At 39.5% G+C, this 20,454-nt stretch overlaps 1 protein-coding gene across 5 annotated transcripts in view; it reads left to right on the forward strand.

Moving 5' to 3' along the window:
- Positions 1 to 20,454, forward strand: part of Tbc1d19 (TBC1 domain family member 19) — a 114,807-nt gene that overhangs the window by 5,976 nt on the left and 88,377 nt on the right. For 3 of the 5 annotated variants that reach the window (XM_057772207.1, XM_057772206.1, XM_057772204.1), the window contains exons 2-5: positions 15,309 to 15,381; positions 16,337 to 16,382; positions 17,917 to 17,961; positions 19,819 to 19,894. In XM_057772207.1, coding sequence (XP_057628190.1) covers positions 15,309 to 15,381; positions 16,337 to 16,382; positions 17,917 to 17,961; positions 19,819 to 19,894 — 240 coding nt within the window. The remainder of the gene's footprint in view (positions 1 to 15,308; positions 15,382 to 16,336; positions 16,383 to 17,916; positions 17,962 to 19,818; positions 19,895 to 20,454) is intronic. The other 2 variants (XM_057772205.1, XM_057772208.1) reach the window with 2 other exon arrangements.

Consider the following 20,454-nt stretch of genomic DNA (forward strand, 5'->3'; position numbering starts at 1 on the left):
ACACACACACACACACACACACACACAGAGAGAGAGAGAGAGAGAGAGAGAGAGAGAGAGAGAGAGAGAGAGAGAATCTCCGCTCTTTGTTCTAGACGAGCATATTAACCAGCTCGTAGTTTCTTCATCCACTTTGCACATTTTCATCCCGTTTTTGAGGCCTGAACAAGATAACGTATCTCACACTTAATAAGTGAGTGGTTTATAAAAGGAAACCTGTTTTTTTTTTAAGAAAACACACTATCTTTTTTTCATTTTACATATCAATCCCAGTTCCTACTCCCTCCCCTCCTCCTATTCCCTCCACCTTTCCCCCCCAATTCCACCCCCAATCCACTCCTCAGAGAGGGTAAGGTACATTGCTTTGGGGGCAGGTCCAAGGCCCTCCCTACTATATCTAAGCTAAGCAATGAACCCATCTAAAGAGAATGGGTTCCCCAAAAGCCAGTAAATGCAGTAGGAATAAATCCTGGTGTGACTGCCAGTGGCCCCATAGTCTGCCCCAGCCATACAACTGTCACCCCCATTCAGAGGAACTAGTTTGTACCTATACTGGTTCCTTCCCCATCCGGCTGGAGTTGGTGACCTCCCACTAGCTCAGGTAAACTGTTTCAGTGGGTGTACCCATCATGGTCTTGACTTCTTTGTTCATATTCTCATTCCTCCCACTCTTCAACTGGACTTTGGGAGCTCAGCCTAGTGCTCCACTGTGGGTCTTTGCCTGTTTTCCATCAGTTGCTGGATGAAGGTTCTATGGTGACATTTAAGATATTCATCATTCTGATTACAGGGTAGGGCTAGTTTGGGCCCCCTTTCCTCTTAGGGTCCTAGCTGGTGTCATCTTTATAGATTCCTGGGAATTTCTCTAGTGCTAAGTTTCTTGCTAGCCCCATAATAGCTCCCTTAATCAAAAAACTCAAAGTGATTCCTCTAAAATTAGGATCAAGACAATGCTGTCCACCTCTCCTTTTCTATTCAACATAGTTCTGGAAGTTCTGGCCAGAGCAGTAAGACAACAAAAGGAGATCAGGGGATTCAATTGGAAAAGAAGTCAAACTTTTGCTATTGCTATCTGCAGATGATATGATAGTATTCATTAGTGACCCCAAAACTCTACTAGGGAACTCTTACAGCTGATAAACAATACTTTCAGTAATATGGCAGGATACAAGATCAACTAAAAAAAAATCAGTAATCCTCCTAAATACAAATGATAAAGAAGCTGAGAAAGAAATCAGAGAAGCATCATCCTTCACAATAGCCACAAATAACATAAAATATCTTGGGGTAACACTAACCAAGGGAGTAAAAGACCTGTTCTTTGAAGAAAGAAATTAATGAAGATACCAGAAAATGGAAGGAAGGCCCATGCTCTTGAATAGGTAGGATCAATGAATAAAAATGGCAATCCTGAGTTTTTTAAAGGTACAAATGAAACAGTGCTTTTTCATCCAGCGCCTTTTGTTGTCTCAGTGTTCAGTATAGTACTTTGCCTTGCACCCTTGTTTATTCCTTCAGTTAGCCTTGCTAGAGTGCTTTTGAACAGCTGACTGAATCCGATGTGGCTTTTACATTTAGTTAGTATACTTTCCTGCTGGTACATCTTCTGGATTACCTCAAGTTTTCTGTTTAGGTGTTCACGGAAATTGGTAGAGTACCTTACATAGAAAAATAAATTGCATAGATGTTTAAAATATAAATTTTAATAGATTTTTATAATTTTAATAGATTTTTAGATTTTTCTCCTTGAAATCTTTTGTCTTTCACATATATAATTAGCCAGCAATTGTGTTTTAATATATGCTCTTAACTAGTAAACTGGCTACATTTTTTTTGTTTTCTGAATATTCTTGAAGTTAGTCTAAATCATAGAATGAAAATTTCCCCTCCATCTCTAGATGTCAGGGTGACAGTCTCATCTCAAATGATGTCCAGCACAGCATCAGTATTGTTTTTTTTTAAATATTTATTTATTTATTATGTATACAATATTCTGTCCGTGTGTATGCCTGCAGGCCAGAAGAGGGCACCAAACCTCATTACAGATGTTTGTGAGCCACCATGTGGTTGCTGGGAATTGAACTCAGGACCTTTGGAAGAGCAGGCAATGCTCTTAACCTCTGAGCCATCTCCCCAGCCCCAGCATTAGTTGCTTTATTTTATTGTGATTAAAATCAATGTTGTGTAAAGCCCTGGGATGTTGTTTTTATTCCAGCAAGCATTTAATATGTCTTGTTGTTCAATTTTTAATTATAAATTATAGAATTATAACAGGAAAGGGCCTGAAACAAAATAGGCATTGGAGAGAGGAATATGTAATAGGTATTGTCCTGACTAGAACCCCCAAATATCTTAATACCAGTAAATGAGTCTGGACCATGATTAGAGCAAAATAATTCTATCTTTTAAAAATATTTTTAAATATTTTTTAAAATTTTGTGTGTGTGTCTATGAATGCAGCTGCCTGTGTAGTTTAGAGGCATCTAGCTCTCTCTGGAGCTCGAGTTACAGGTGGTTGTAACCAACCTGATGTTGGCACTAGGAACTGAATTTGGGTCCTCTGGAATAACAATATATATAACGTATCTTTCTTGGTATATTCTTTGGTAATGTTTGGAATATATTTGGGGAAGATATATATTATACACATTAGCAACTCAGGGTCCCTTATTTGTCCTGAATCAGGAAGTGATGTCATCCTTATCCATTTTATGTTGTCCTTTGTTGTATGTTTAGTTCTATAAAGTGGGTATACAGAATTTCAAGAGCTCTTGCCTGTATGGAATTTATATTTAAGGTACAAGATATATATTACAATGTGAATTTGGTTTGTTAAAGTGTGTCTTATGTTGTATGTCATCACTGAATTGCTTAGAAAATGTAGACAATTATCATATGTACTTACTTATGGTTTTAAATATAAAGCAAAGAAAACCAGCCCACAGATCACAATCACAGAGAACCTAGACAACAATGAGAACTCTTAAGAGAGACATACATGGATCTAATCTACATGGGAAGTAGAAAAAGACAAGATCTCCTGAGTAAATTGGAAGCATGGGGACCTTGGGAGAGTGTAGAGGAGAAAGGGAAAAAAATGGAGGGGAGCAGAGAAAGATGTATAGCTCAATAAAATCAATAAAAAATAATCTAAAAAAAGGAGAAACTGTCCTGTAGGATTCCTGGATTAATAAGAACAAGCTGGAAGGGCGAGGGGAGAAAACTGTCACAGAGAGTGAACTGAGGGTGATCTTAGGAAAGGGAGTAAGAGGCAACCGGGAGAATAAAGGTAGAGAAGAGCGTGTAGGCAGAAAAATGGCCAGCTTGGGCATATCAGCTGAAGGTGGCCAGGGAAGGATCCTGAAACCAGAGTCAGGCTGGAATTATACGGCACATGTAGAGTGTAAGGCACCAGCAGTGTTCAGGGTGCCAGACCGTCCAACCTGAAATTAACACTTACTCCTGGCTACAGGGTGACCATTGCAACTTGTAGGATTACAGCAATGCATCTGTGCTACAGTTTTAGATGGGCACAGAAGTATTAGGAAGAAAGGAAAAATCTAATTCACCATGTTTTCATTGAGCTTCTCATTAGTGTTAGTAAGGGGCTCTTGAGAGGAAATAGATGAAGTCCAGAACAATTACACTAATGACAAGGATGTCTGGGAATTACTGTGGGAAATGCAATATCTTTTTAAATTGTATCTCTCACTTTTATTTTTATGTCTTTAATTATGCTGTGATATCTTCAAAAGTAAGGGATGATAACTTCTTTTTATTTTCAAGCCCAGCAACTGGCATGTAGAAAGGACTCACTTAATTATTGCAAGAGCAATACAAATGAATGGAGCATAAATGGAGAAGAAATGGCAGGAGAGTCAGGAAGTTGTGTAGCACTCAGGGTGGGGAGATGAAACCCAGTTTCCAAGTGCAGGAGCTTTCTAGATAAGTAAAGGTGTCTAGGTTGGGTGAGACTGGCATTTTGGAGAGTTGGAAGTTTCTGAAATCAGTTATTACTACTATTACTATTATTGTTGTTATTGTTATTGTTGGTGGTGACGACACAGAGCATGAGGGCTTGAGGTGTTCTCTGGAGGAGAAGGCACAGGATTGTTTCCAGACCACACTCATGCCTCTTTAATCAGTAGAGATGGGGTGAGACTCTTCCTCTACTTGATTTTCCTTCTAACATCCCACGGGATTGTCTGCGATTCCACAAGCAGTGCACAAACTGAGCCCTGGAGGCCTCAGCCCTACATAAAGAACTACAGGCAACTGAAGAATGCTGAGAGCAGGTGAGATAGTTTTCCTCAGAGAAGAGCACACCAAGTGATTATCCAGTACCAAGTTGTCAGCCCTGGAAACATGCTTACAAGTAACATTATACAGACTGAGCAGGTTATATTTAGGAATATATATATACATATATATATATTTGTATGTATATAGAATATGTGAATATATATTTATATAGCAGCTATTAATAAAAAGAAGACCATGAATTTGAGAAACAGCAAGGAGAGGTATATGGGAAGGATTGGCTCTAGGAAAGGGAAAGGGGTAATGATGTAATTATGATCTGCAGAGAAAGAAATAATTAAAAAAGCACTTAGGAGTTACAAGCAAATGGAATTGAATTTTCAAAAGTGGAACAGTTGAGAAACTGTCAAAGGTATTATAATCCATGTGTATTCATGTGTGCTGTTATTCACAGAATTCATGTTACCATTCAAAAATATTTGGAAGATACTTTATCAAAAAATGAGTAACATTAACTAACATGTCCCTTCAAAGAAAGCCATTATGTGTGGTAATGAAATTCAGGCTCTGAATAAAAATGTGGCATTGGGAAAGTGTGCCTGCCACTGTGAGTTTAATGACTTCCTAATATCTAAAATACTATTTGTGGGTAATATCAGTGGTGGCGTTAAGGAATATTACTTTTTGATGTTCAATGACGTGTCAATCCCTTGACTTCATTACCCAGTATTTGACCATACATGATGTTACAGAATCATATGCAGGGAACAGACTCAAGTTCAAGGTGGACCAATGCATTTTTATGTTAGAGACTGGAGAGTTTATTGATATCACATTCCACATCACAGTCTGACATTGGTATGTGAGCATAGTGAGAAGTGGAGGTGTTGGAGCCCTTTGGGTGCACCCTGCTGTGCGTGCTGGTTTCCCTTCCAGGAGCATGTGGCCGCAGCCCCCCTCCCAGCTGCAACTGCTGCTTTGCTTCTCCAGTTTCCTTTACTCGCCAAGATCAGAAACTTTAGATTGTTCATAGCCAAGACTTTGAGTTTAGGACTACTCTAGTGGGAGAAAACTGTGTGCATGTGTCCATGTGTGTTTGCACATCTGTGCACTGGAAAGAGAAAGATGGTGTTTTCAGACCAGCAGAAGGGTGATGTCACCATCAGCATGAAAGGATGAAGAGTGTACCCAAGGTCAAGCTCTGAGTTTCCCATCCACTGTTTTGCTAGAGGAATATATTCTAGTTCTTTTTGTGAGCTAGAGGCATTGGGTTTCAAGAGAACTAAAGTTCTGGCTGTAGATCTTTAAAAAAAATCTTTCTCCAAGATTTATATCTTCTTCCATGAAAATCTGTTAGAGATATCCAGTTTATGACCACCTGGGCACACCTTATTTTATAACATAGCATTACTTTATATTGAACTACATAGCTTAAAAATTACTTTGATAATTTTTTCCTCGATTGTCATAATAACTTAGTTTTGCTTTTTCCCCCTCTGTTAAATAAAACAAATGCAGAGATGTTAAATGGTTTAATCAAATTAATAAGTAAGTCTGGGAGATAATTTCAGCTCTCTGGTGCCAAATCCATTCTTATGCCTCCTAAGTGCTTTTTAAACTGTGCTCTATTATATCCAAGCCCAAAAAAGACAATTTAACAGCTGTGTTAAATAACTCCTCAAGCGCATTGAGCACCAAAAACGTTTAGTGTGTAGTCTGCATTGCTCCTGTAAATGCCTGCATTTTCATGTGTTTGTGTCTGGCGCATCACAAAAGTGAGGATGCGGCTGCAGCTATTGTGCAAGGCAGTGTGTTGGTCAGGGAAAGCACAAGCGCACATCTCATCAGGCTGCTACTGCAGCCTACTGCCGGGGTGCAGCACACCAAGCAGAAGGAATACCATGCACATACACTTGAGCCGTTGGGTCAGAAGCCTTAGTCTGATTTCTATGTTAGCAATAAGGGAATTTTGGATTTTCCTAACAATTTATAACCACTTATCTGTCAATTTCCTGTAATACTTTAGTTTGGGAATGTAATAGATTGCTGAAAAATTTATTAGTAATACAGATTTTGGATTTATCCTAACAATTTATAACCACTTATCTGTCAATTTCCTGTAATACTTTAGTTTGGGAATGTGATAGATATGCTGGAAAATTTATTAGTAATACAGATACTTCTCTGTGAACCAGAATTCTTCTCCATGTTGAGTGATCAAAATAAAATATAGAAACAAGACACTAGAACTGTATCAGAGTGAAGTTGTGCCTTTTAAATACTGATTGAATGTTACTGAGAGATGACTCATTCTCAGTGTGTAGTAAATCTGCCTTCAATGTGGTTTATACAGCTGGGTTTTCAATAGTGTTTCGAGTAACTATCAGGGAGGCTCATGCTACTGAATTATTTATCAGAACCAGGACGCAGTAGCATGTGGTGCTGAGTTACTGCCCTGTTCTGTGTATTGTTTTATGTGGTGACTGTGGCTGTGGTCCTGGGCTCAGACCCAGATCTTTGAGCCTACTAGGCAAACCCTCTACCACTTAGCTACATCCTTAGCTACCCTATCCTGCTCCGATACTCCATTTTCTAAAGAGTTTAATAATTAACTTGAATGATTAGTGAATTTATGTAAACTGAGACTGTGCGTTCATTTCCTGGCCACCAGATCCAAATAATCACACAGAAACTATATTAATTACTACACTGCTTGGCCTGTTGTCTCAGGCTTCTTAGTAACTAACTGTTACATCTTAAATCAACTCATTCCTATTAATGTGTGTGTCACCATGAGGCTGTGGCCTGCTGGTCAGGGTTAGGTAGGGTTCTCCTTTGGCAGCTATATGGCGTCTTCCTTACTCCGCCTATTCTCTCTCTGTATTTCTTCCAGTCTGGCTATATTCTGCTAAGCCATTGGTCAAAACATCTTTATTCATTAGCCAATAAAAGCAACACATATACAGAAGGACATTCCACATCATCTCCCCTTTTATGTCTAATTAAAAAGTAAGGTTTTAACTTTAACATAGCAAAACAGTTATCAAGAAAGAATTACAGTTACAATACTTCTTTGTGAGTTTAAAGTTTCATATGTAATTTATCTTTTATCATAACTAAGGAAAACTATAACTATTTATTATTCTTCAACTCTTCAAAGACACCAGAAGGATATAATATTACCTAAGTAAACAGGAAGTGCATTGTAAGCAACTTCCAAAGTTCTAGAATTGATAGAGACATCTTGCTGCCTGGACAGTCACCCAAAGTTCTTCTGTAATGTTGGGGCATCCAACTTCAGCTTATAGGCCCATAGTATCCTGCAGACTTTTCCATGAAGCAGGAAATTTAAAGATATGTTCTGCCTTGTGATGGCAAAGTTCATCAGTTGCTTTCCCCTGTGTTCTTCAGGATGTCTGGCAGTTTCTTCTGTTAAGCAGGAACTCTGAATAAAAACATCCCATATTTTGAAAAGTTCAGCACTCACTTTTCTGTGGGTCCTGCATGTCCGTTTCCTACAGCATACCATCAAGTAATTCAGATAAGAGCAGTTTCTTGCCCAAATGGCTAGCAAACTCCACAAGGAGACTCTTTGATACCCATCTTTCTCTTGAAGTAATCAATTGGTAATGCCAGGAGCAGACTTGTCTCACTGTTGAGAAAAGTCTAAGTTTCTTTTTTCTATTTATTTATTTATTTATTTATTTATTTATTTATTTATTTAAATTTTCCACCTCCTCCCATTTCCCTCCTACTCCCCCCACTCCCCCTCCCCCTCGCTCTCCAGTTCTAAGAGAAGTCAGGGAGAACATGAGCAAGCAAGTCAGGACTACGAGGAGTGCGTCCACCCACGGAGACAGTGAGACTGATCTAATGGGAGTTCACCAAGGCCAGCTGGACTGGGTCTGAACGAGGATATGATCAAACCAAACTCTCTGAATGTGGCTGACAATAAGGGCAGACTGAGAAGCCAATGATAATGACATTGGATTTTGATTCTACTGCATGTACTGGCTTTTTGGGAACCTAGTCTGTTTGGATGCACACCTTCCTAGACCTGGATGGAGCGGGTGAGGGGGGGGCTTGGACTTCCCACAAGGCAAGTCTAAGTTTCTATAACATTTTAAATACCATATTTCGTAGATCTTTGAAGTGTTGAAGATACCTATATAACTGAAATATATCTCTGTATATCTAAAAACCTAACTAACATAATTAAATGTTTGATTATTATAGAGGACTATCTATTAATCTGTATTTCTTAATTATACATTACATTTTTAAATGAACTACACAAATACAATAACTTAACAAGAGCAGAAATACATAGATACAGTATAATAAATCAACCTTAAATTTGTATCAATAGACCAAGACCTATACCAATGCAAAGTATTCATCTATATATCATACTCCCTTTAAATGACAACAAACACCTACAAACAATCATTGTAGGAATTTGGGTATTGTTTTCTCCAAACTGCTTCCTGCTGTTTGTTGGTTGATTTTTAGGGTTCATGGAGACCTTTCAGAGGGGGTCTTGTTCCATCAAACCACATTAGTCTAGAAGGAATCCACAGATTCTCATCTTCTGTGGAAACAAAAGTAGAACATCTTTTCCAAGGCAACATATTCTTAGACCCAAAGAATTCTCAAGTCAAGATACCTTTATGTCGGTTTAACTTAGCAGTTCCCAGAATCAAATGTCCCTCTGCAGTCAAAAAAATTCAAAGAAAACATAATAATATACATAATTCAGACTTTCTGTATATTTTCCATCTTTACGTGGCTTATTTTTATTTACTCTCTTACTCTATGACTGTCTGTACTCTTTTATATTACTTTTACTGTCTCTTTAAAGACTATATTGTATTTTACTCTCTTTCTTCTGTCTCCTAAGCGTACATACATTTTTAACTACACTGTGTCTCATTTAGAGGTCTTTTATGTCTGAATCTGTCCTATTGTGTCAGAAAATCCTTTTCTGACAAGGAGCATTTTAAAATGGTAAGCAGTGTGGTTGCAGCAGCCCCAGCTGCTATCTCTTGACCTTTCAATATGGCGGAGGTACATTTACTGCCAGCTCTTTAAGCCATGTTCACTGCCTCAGCTCCAGAGACACAGCACGTCTATGTCGCCATTAAGCAACTTATAACATGCTGCTCACAAACTCCATTAAGTGCTCTATAACAAGACCAGCAAGAACCAGGAAGCTGATTCTTAAATGAGCTGTGTAGTTTTTGCTGCTAACGCTGAATCAGGAAACCTTCTCTTAAAGGAATTGTTCCTCTGCTTGCTTCTAGCAAACAGAGCCCACCCAAGAAAATGCTGCTACGAAGAGGCTGTGCTTAACTCTGTTCTTTTGTGTCTAGAATTCCTTCCCAAGCTCTCTTAGGTTTTATGTGAATGTGGTTGGCCCACATTGGCACCATTTGTAAGCTGAGACTGCTCATTCATTTTCCTCCAGCCCAGACCCAAATAATCACACAGACATTATATTAATTACAATACTACTTGGACTATTAGCTCAGGCTTTTTATTAACTAACTCTTACATCTTAAATTAGCCCATTTCTATTAATCTGTGTATCACCATGAGGCTGTGAGCTACTGGTAAATTTTAGGTTCTGTCTCCTTTGGCAGTTACATGGCAACTCCCTGACTCTTGACTACTCTCTGTATATATCTCTTCTAGACTGGCTATATTCTTCTAAGCCATTGGCTGAAAAAGCTTTGCTCATTAGCCAATAAAATCAACACATATACAGAAGGACATTCTACATCAAATTTGGTTTGTGCCATGTCCACCGGGGCTCTGGGAATGGATCTCACTGGGGCAATGAGGAGATGAAGAAAAGACAGACAGGCAGACAAATGGACAGAAATCTTTGATCTAGTAAACTGGACTTTCTGCTAGAGAAACCTCAGGCTCTGTCCCTGCCTCCACCCTGACCCCAAGATCAGTATGCTTATTATTATAGAGTTGAAGAGAGATAGGGTTATTGCATATAGATAATCTAGGAGGCAGGGTTTATGGTATATAACTGAACCAAGGAGGCATATTTATCTAATCTTGTAGGGAAGTGGTCACATGCACTCAGGAGTCCCACTCATGTGGGCTTCCGTCACTCTCTACAAGCTTGCATTTAGTATAAAATCTGTCGAGGAGGTCTAGTAACATTGAAATAGTGAAAATGTTTAGAAAGAATAGCGAGCTTTTCTCTTTAAATTCTTTAAATGGTACTCTATGAATCATTTCCAAATATAAGACAGAGAAGGGAAAGAAAAACAAGAGAAGCTAAATTTCCATTTGCCTTGGTCATTGTGAGTAATGAGCCGGAGGTTTACAGCTTTTAAAATACTCCTGGGAATAATGGACTGGAAATCATTCTACTCAGTTAAAAATAATTTTATGATGTTCCTTATTTATTTTGGGATAAAATTGGCTAAAAAGGTTAGAACATGGTTTGGTCAATATAATTTTGTCAAGCAGTAATTAATGTCAGAGTAATTTGTAGGATACAAAAGTGGAGATTGGCCCTTGTCCTTCAGCTGATAATTGGTCAGATAAGTGAATGAGTGCTCTGGTATAGTCTCTGTGCTGCCACGGAGGATGTGGTGCTGTCTTTGCTAGGGGACCTGGGAAGGAGGCTTTGGAAGCTACTATAGATTGTGATGAGGGAGCATTTTTTCCTAAGGAAATGACATGAACAAAGGCTTGAAGCCCTCAAGGTATTTACAGTTGTGGGATCACTGGACATAACTTACCATGACTAGTGAGTACCATGATGAGAAATTGAGGACATCTTTAGTTTGGTCAAGCAGTACCAGCATGAGATCCATAGGGATAAAGTAGATTTACATTGTAAAGGGATATGTATGCCTGTTGAAAATTTTAGACTCCTTTGTATGTCTGGAGAGCCACAGCCAGGGCATGTAGGCAGAGACTGCTTGTTTGTTCCCTACTGCCCAGACCCGAAATAATCACACAGAAACTGTATTATTATAACACTGCTTGGTCTACTAGCTCACACTTCTTATTGGCTAGCTCTTATTTCTTAAATTAATCTATTTTTATTAATATCTGTATTGCCTTGTGGTTGTGGCCTACCGGTAAGGTTCCATCCAGCACCTGTCTCCTGCAGTGGCTACATAGCTTCTCTTTGACTCTGCCTACTCTCTTCTCCTCTAGCTTGGAATTCCTGCCTTGCCCTATTCTGCACTGCAATAGGCTCAAAATAGCTTTTTTTTATTAACCAGTGGTATTCACAGCATACAGAGGGGAATCCCAAATCAAGGGCAGACTTATGTTTTAGGAAGAAAGTATTAGCAAGCAGATTGGAAAAGGAGATGTTGGTTCATTCATTCATTCATTCATTCATTCATTCATTCAGTAAGCATGTATTATGTATGTTCTTTGTGAAAGTAAGTATTTTAGGTTCAAAGATAGCTGCTCTAGTAGTGCTTGCCATTAAACAACGAGGCATATACTTTTCTAATAAACATAGGAAATGAATTGATTGACAGTATGCTAGGAGCTAGTAAATGCTAACAAAGAAGAAAAAGTACAGGACCTTGTGCATACCAGGTGAGGAGTCTCATCTAAGATAACAACATGTCAAATTCAGAGACTATTGCAATTATTCAAGTAAAAGTTGAAGCCTGGAACCATGATAACAGCTCAGTAGGTAAGAGCACTTATTCTTACGGAGGACCTGAATTTGGTTCCCAGAACCCATGTTCAGTGCCCATCACTGTCTGTAACTCCAGAGCTGAGGATCTGACACCTTCTCCTTGTGTAAATTTTAAAAGGGGGAATAAGAGGCCTAGACTAAAGGTGAGACTTTAGAATGGAGAGAAGGGGTGTTTTGAAAGACATTTTCCCAAAAATGAAAGACATCATTTTTGAAGCTTTTTCATATAAACAAATGACAAGTCTGTAATGCACTGTTTCAAGGTGAATGACTGTGTAACACCTACCATGGAAGTGGCTAGGACTGTCACAGCCAGACCCCTCCATTTGCCTCAGAACTGCAGCCAGGTCCTCCCTGGCCTCCTGATGTCTATGGTAATCAACTTCCTGCATATGTGTATCTCTTGTATAGCTTAGTCTTGCCAACTTAAAAACATGAATGCCTTCTAGTCTTTTTAATATAGGTTTGTTTACTTATCTGTGTGGTGTGTGTGTGTGTGTGTGTGTGTGTGGTCACATGTGTTTATGCTCATGTGTGTGTGCTTGGGCGCATATGCTCATGTTTGTGTGTATGTAGATGGCTGAGGTTGATGCCTGGTGTTTTCCCAGTCATTCTTCACTTTATCTACTGGAGCAGGGTCTCTCACGTGAACCAAGCTGTTGCTAATGTGACTACTCTAGTGAGCTAGATTGCTTTGAGATCCCTTGTCATTGTCTCTCAAGTCCTGGAAGTCTGAGCAGGCCACCATATCCACCTAGCATTTATGATACTGAGGCTCCCATGTCTGGTCCTCACATTCTCACAGCAAACAGCACTCTGTTCACTGCATCTTCTGTCCAGCCTCTTCCTTTCATTTGTCTCAGCGTTTCTCATAGCCTGGACTTGACTGACTATAAACTCTTAGTACAGCTCACCATGCTCTGCCCTTTGTATATTTTCTCAATTGACAGCTGGACCCCAAGCTTCATCAGACTCCGGTGTCATCCCTTTGGCACAGCTATTGGTAGTAGAGTGTTCTTTCATTGAGTAGCACATACTGTCTAGGTGTCTCATCTGCAGAGTTAATAGATGTGTCTGTACAATGTCTAGAGTCAGCAGTTCCTTGGGTTGCAAAATGGAACATTTTAACCAGGTGTGTTTTAGTTATTAGCTGTAATGATTTAGTTTTTAGGTATGCGTTTCACTGAAATATATATTCATATACCACATATATGCCTGGTGCCCATGGAGACCAGAGGGCATTGGAACCCTCCAACTGGAGTTATGGAAAGTTGTGAGCTACCATGTGGATGCTGGCAACTGAACTCAGGTCTGTTGTAAGGGCCTGTTACTTGCAGAACTATTTCTCCAGCTCACAAGCTGCAATACTTACTGTATAAATGTTTCTTGTTTACTGTTTTGCTTCTCAGTTGCACAGTTCTTATTAGAAAGACAGCATGAGTGGGTTTTCTCTTTCTTACCAGTTCTCAAGGTAATGAGTTACTTTCCTGTGATCCACAGTTTAATTGCTCTGTCCATGTTTTCACGTTAGTGTGCTCTTCTTAGAAAAGGGAGCCCTGATTGGCTGCACTGCTCTAGTTCCTTCATATCTCACACTGGAGCAGACCAGCCCCTCCAGGCTTTAAATGTTGTTTAAATGCTCTTCAATTGACTCATTAAATGTTCAGGGTGTATTTGTCAGCTAGTTGGAGGTTCTCTTTCTTCCCACACATGTCAGGTGTCCCTGATCTTGGGCTTTTCTGCACATAGATGCTAACACTATTTAGGTCTCCTGGTTGCTAAGTGGTCACAGCTAGTTGTATTTTGGGTTTATGGTAGATATCACCTAGTTTTGCTATGTTTCCTCTAGAAATTTGGATTGTTATTAATTGGTCTGTTTTTCATGTGATAATAAGATTTAAAATAGAAGTTTCAGATAGGAGAGATGACTCAGCAGTTAAGAGTGTACACTGCTCTTGAGAGAACCCAGGTTTGGTTCCAGCATCCATGTGGGGCAGCTCATAATGTCCTGTAATTCCAGCTCCAGGGAGAGCCAACGTCTATGCTTTCCACAGACACCTGCACTTGTGTACACATCCTCCTGCACAAAGACGTATAGCCACATCATTACAAATAATGCACTAAGTCTTACCAACTGTTGACGGCCACCAGCCTCCTCTTTCCAGAAGAGGCTGAGCCATGGAGGAGTTAAAGTGCAGTTGAGAATAACTAAATTGGAAACTTTTGAGCTGGAAGATCAGGTGGGTGAGTTTCTCTGAAGAAGATTTAAAGTTTGAGGAAAGGAGCAGGGGGCGTGAGTGAGGGCAAGCTTTGTTTTAGTGGGTTTGGTATGAGCATAAAATACCAGAAAGTAACAGAAATGTCCTGTTAAGAGCTGTGCTTCTAACCTTTCCCAGACAGAGCTATGCCATGAAACCCCTACACCTTGAGGGCGATCAACTCCATTGCAAGTAGGAAAAGAATACACTATTTATGGCAAAACTGCAGTGTGGAATGAAGCATGATTAGTAAAAACTCAGAGTCAGAAATTAGGGTTCAACCTGAAGATCTGAAAAGCAAACATCCAGCCATTGGCCCTTACCTACACCTCAGTCTGAAATGGTGATCCTGCCTCCCGGAATCTCAGAATGAGACTGTGTGTTGAGAGCTGTTTCCTCCTGTTTTATAATTCTCTCTAGGGCTGGGATTAAAAGTGTGCACTACCGTGATTAAAGGCATGCACCACCTGATTTCTATAGCAACTAGTGTGGCTATGGGATTAAAGGTGTGTGTAACCATAACCTGGTCTGTAAGGCCAGTGGGACTGTTTCACTCTCAGATGTTCAGGCAGTCTTATTTATTAAAGTATAATTGAAATGCGACTACAGTGGAATACAAAGCATCCATCTGACGATGGAAGAAACCTTAGTGACAAACACAAATAAAGCAGGAGCTGTATGTATTTTTTATAAACAGGCACAGCACTTTTCTGTTGAGCAGCAATCCAGACTGCAGGCACATACATCAAGAGATCTGGTACTTTGGCATCTAGGTGGGGTACCATGGATTTAGGGTATAATGTGAGAATAGATTGCTAAAACCTGAGCATTTTTCTACTTGGGACTTTAGGTAAACATGCTAAGCATTTGTAAGATGTACATCCTTGTGCTTTGTGTAGACTGGTGTGCTCTCATGAGAGTAGTGAGACTTTCTCTATGGTGAGGCAGCCCAGGTGGGTCTGCGCTGTGATAACCTCCAAGTGCATTTGAAAACATCAGTGTTTCCTTCTACACATTCATTGGCTTTACACACGAACTCAAATGACTTGTAACTTTCCACTTCTCTTTTCCCTTTGTCTTCTTTTCCAAAAATATAGGCCTGCCTCCAGAGACCTGAGATCAGACTTGAGTCACTCAAAGAAGATATCAAGGAATTCTTTAAAATATCAGGTTTGTAAAGTCCCCACATCTTTAAGCATCTTCAGACTTTGGTCTTCTTCCTCAAAACTGGTATAACTTGTCTGAGGGCTTCTGTTTGGAGAGGAGTGGAATTCACAATTTTTAATAAAATTGTGCAAGCACTCAAGGACACTGTAGAAATGGCTGCTTTGCAGTAGTCAGTTGCTTTCTTCCTCCTCAGAATATGTCCCACGTGTGGCGAATATATCCTTACATAGTAGCTGGTTGTTTCAATTCCTGCTATGGCTCTTCTCCTTCATTTCCTTACTTTTCTATTCTTTTCGAAGAAAACAAAACAAAACGAAAAGAAAATTAATTTTTTTGAACAAGAAACGTCGACCTGGCATCAACACTTGCATGTGGGTGCTGAGCTACTAGATGGCAGCTCCTTGTAATATTCATTCTGCCTTTGCTGATTACTAGTCAACAGAAGCTGGTTCTTGTGCTCTGTCTCTAGTATGGACCAGATGGTTTCATATCCTCCGTGACACATCCATCATAGCATCAGTTCAAAGACGTTGGCATTCATTTGGCATGTTGACAGTGGAAGAAGGCATTACTCTTAACTCAAGAAAATGAGTCAATAGATTTGCTTACATAGCAGTTAATGATCAACAAAATTCTTCCATAAATAACCATGATGCCAACATTTTAGTGAGTTAAATTTTATTAAGTTGGGGCTAGAGATATAGCTCAACAGTTAAGAGTACCGACTGCTCTTGCCGAGGACTCTGGTTTAGTTCCCAGCCCACAACAACCTGTAATTCTAGATCCAGAGGCTCTGATGCCCATTTCTGATGCTTGCAGGTTCATGCATAAATTTTGATGGACATATATACATTCAGGTGCGCACACACATAAAATAAATACATTTTGAAAGTTTAAAAAATTTTACTATGTTGCATATTTAAGACACTAATATTTATTTTTTTTAACTGAAAAACAGGTTGGGAGAAGAAACTTCAGAATGCTGTTTATAGTGAACTGAATGTGTGAGTTCTTTTCTGTGTATTTTGAGATGCTGTTTCGGTTAAGTAGATTTCTTTTGTAAGTAGTAAAATTAGTGTTTCTGTCTATATGTATATTTTCATTTCTCATTAGTATACTTACAGGCTTTCTAGTAAGTTAACACAAATCACTACAGTGTGGTCTGAATAAATAATGATTAGGTGGTACTATCTATATTACCAAATTTGTTTATGGAGAATGTATCCATCCAGTGTAATTAGGTAATGGGATCATTCTCATTATCCTTATGTTCTTTTTATTGTTAAAATTTAAATATCATACTTCTTTCTTTTCTTTTTTTTTTTTTTTTTTTTTTGGTTTTTCGAGACAGGGTTTCTCTGTGGCTTTGGAGCCTGTCCTGGAACTAGCTCTGTAGACCAGGCTGATCTCGAACTCACAGAGATCCACCTGCCTCTGCCTCCCGAGTGCTGGGATTAAAGGTGTGCGCCACCATCGCCCGGCATATACTTCTTTCTGTTATTACAAACTGATCATTCTAAACATATCTTTTTCTTTGCAAGATTACTATTATTACTAAGAACCTAATGCTTTTATTTGCCCTGATTTACTATCAGGGCTTATTAAAATGTATAGAGCTTTTGCTCTAAAAACATATCTCCAAAACCTGGTGATGGTAGTGCACACCTTTAATCCCAGAATTCAGGAGGCAGAGTCATGTAGACCTCTGTGAGTTCAAGGCTAGCCTGGTCTACAGAGCAAGTTCCAGGACAGGCACCAAAACTACACAGAGAAATCCTGTCTTGAAAAGCCAACCAACCAAGCAAACAGACAAACAAAAAAACATATATATATATATATATATATATATATATATATATATATATATACACTTCAGAATGTGAGCTTAGTGGTTCATTCAACACCCCATTATTTGTGCAGTATTCATGGAGTGTTCACTGTGTGCCAGTGGGATGATTAGAACACTCAGCTCACCTCCTGCTCCCAGGATGTGTAACACGCAGGCCTATGGAGTTCCCGTGTCCACACTTTTGTTTTAGTTTTCCCTGCCTACCTCTATTATGCCCTGCGCAGGCCCAAGACAGTCCTTTAATAACCAATGGTATTCACAGCATACAGAGGGGAACCCCACATCACACATGCATGGAAACACACATAGAGTTGGAGTTTTTAAAAGACTAGATAAAGTCTGTAACTCATAATGAGTACAGGGAGACTTTGACCTGAACTCCAAGATTAGATAGTCTTAAAAATCCAGTCACATAGCTAGATCAGGGTTAGCAAGCTTGGTTGAATCTTCTCAGATTGAAAGGTTGGATAAGGTGTTAAGAATACTCGTAACGAATACTTGTAACTTGAGTAAAGCCTGGGGAGAAGCTGAGGTTGTTGTATTAGACAGACTCTGTGCCCAGGGGATGGCATATTGAGAATAGGGAAAATGTGTCATCACTGATGTAAGCCAAAAGAAGAAGGTGGACACAGAGTGTTCTGTTGTATCTGCCTTCACTTCTTTCTTTTTCTTTTTCTATTTTGACACAGGGTCTCTATTCCCTGTACTCAGGAGGCAGAAGCAGGTGGATTTCTGTGAGTTTCTAAGCCAACCTGGTATATATAATGAGTTCTATTATACTTTTCATTAGCATTAACCATTGGATAGATGAATAAAACAGACAAAATGGGGGCTGCACTTGTTCATGGACCTCCTCCCCCCACAAATGCTTAATTAAAGGCAAAATAAATCTTTTTAAAAGCAAAATGTAAGGAATGAATATTTTTTAGGTAATATTAAATAACCGGATCTAAACACACACAAGCACGCACACACACATACATATACACACGCACGCATGCATGCACGCATGCACACACACGCACACATATACACCCACATATGCCTAATAAAGATTACCTCATTTTCTTTGTTTTAATAAACGCTTTAAAGATTTTAGGTTTGTATGAACAGAAAATCTTCCACATTCTGTTACTGACATGAGATCTGCCACTCCAGCTCAGTTTGGTACTTCCCACTTCAGACTGCACACCTTGTTTCAATTTCCATTCATTTAAATAATACATGTTTTATTCACAAGTATCCAGGTTATATTGGAGATAATTTAAATTGCTGAAATGCTTACTTTGTTTCGGTGTCTTAAGCACTTCATATTCTTTGACTTATTTATGCATCAGGACCTAGGTTCAATGCCCAGCACTCTTGCCCTAAAAGAATGAGAGAGAGAGAGAGAGAGAGAGAGAGAGAGAGAGAGAGAGAGAGAGAGAGAGAGAGAGCGCACAATCTTTATAGTTACTTTTAGAAATAGAATTCATATTATCAGCATTTTATGGAAGCATAATCTATCTGACATGTCCAATGTTTTGAGACTGAAATGTTCATACTCAACTACTCAATCAAGTTACAAAGAAATTGCAAGGAATCCCAAAATTTTTAAGTAGTGTGGTTGTTTGAAAGAAAATGACCCCCATAGGCTTGTGGGGAGTGGCACTATTAGAAGGTGTGACCTTGTTGGAGTGGTCACTGGGAGTGAGCTTTGGGGTCTCAAATGCTCAAGCCATGCTCAGTGTGACATTCACTGTGTGCTGCCTGCCAGGTGCCTGAACACCATGCTTCCCACCATCTGAAACTCTAAGTCAGCCCCAATTAAATGGTTTCCTTTAAAAGAGTTGCTGTGGTCATTATGTCTCCTTATAGAAATAGAAGCCCTAACTAAGACAAGTAGATTTATGATTTTTTCTTGAGTCATATTCATAGCTATATTTGGGCACCTATGGCCCATGGGGTACAGGTTGGTATGCCTAGACCGTGTCTTACTCTGTTTTGTGTTGCCCTGAGAGAGGACCCAGCAATTATCTAAGTGGTCTGCTATGATTTAAATGTCCCCTCCAAATTTATGGGTGAAATGTATTTGCCACAGTAGCAGTGTTACCAGCTGAGACTCTTTGGAGCCATCAGGGCACAGGAGCCTTACTCACCCTTACAGACTATAAAAGGCCAGGCTTTAGCTGTTTGCCCAGTGAGCCTCTTACCTTCTGTCTCTAGATGTTGGCACCTGGATATTTGACTTCCTAGGGCCTAGTATTGTAAGCCAGAATGCTTCTGTTCTTAACTGATGACATTTTAGCTGGGCCTAGTGCTGCACACCCATAATCTCAGCATTTGGGGGCAGAGGTGGGACCAGTTCAAGGTCATCCTGGTCAGTATAGCAAGTTCCAAGCCTGCCAGGGATACCCAGTGCTACCCTGTGTGAAATACAAAGCAAAAACATTACACATTACTAGAATGGTATAATTAAAACTTCTATTAGGTCTGGCATACACACCTGAACTGTTAACAGATACTCTATTTCAGAGGTGAGTAACTTCTTACTAAGAGAATTCATTATTCTGAGCTCAAAATGCTACTTAGCCGTCTCTTTCTGTTCCTAGGTATCCATTGCCCAGTCATCCTTCTGCACCTCCCGAGCATCTCAAAGAGCCTTTGGTCTACATGAGGAAAGCACAGGTTGGCCACGTTCATTTCTGTTTTCTTCTTCCATGCCAAGCAATGCAATGCAGAGTATATTTTTATTAGCACAATATATATTTGTTCATTATATAAAGACTGGGTAAGAATCTCTTAAGTAATGTTAATAATTCTTGTACACTCTGCCTTTCTATTTTCAGTAATCACGGTTCATACTTGTTTAACTATAGTAATCATGGAAAACAGTACATGGAAATAAAAGGGTCATAAACCATACTGGCTTGAAGTTTGAAATAGGGTAAACCTTCTACAGCCATCTATTCCTCATGGCCTGCGCATTTAAAAGAATGGATATGGATGAACTAATGCATTAAAAACAAGCAAAAGGAAAAACTAAAACAAGTTAAGCACAAAAACTGCTAGAAAGTAACATGTAAAGTCACTGAGCCTGTCACATGTTCCCATCTCTCTAGCTGTCCTTCACTGGGCACAGCCCATTATCCTCTCGGGCACAGCCATGCCGGTGGACCTTCCTTTGAGGGCTAGATGGGGCTGTGGGGCCATTGCAGCCAGAGGCTGGGGTCTTCTCTCCAGTGTGG

Source organism: Chionomys nivalis, chromosome 6 (assembly GCF_950005125.1).
Source record: "Chionomys nivalis chromosome 6, mChiNiv1.1, whole genome shotgun sequence".
Taxonomy (NCBI): domain Eukaryota; kingdom Metazoa; phylum Chordata; class Mammalia; order Rodentia; family Cricetidae; genus Chionomys; species Chionomys nivalis.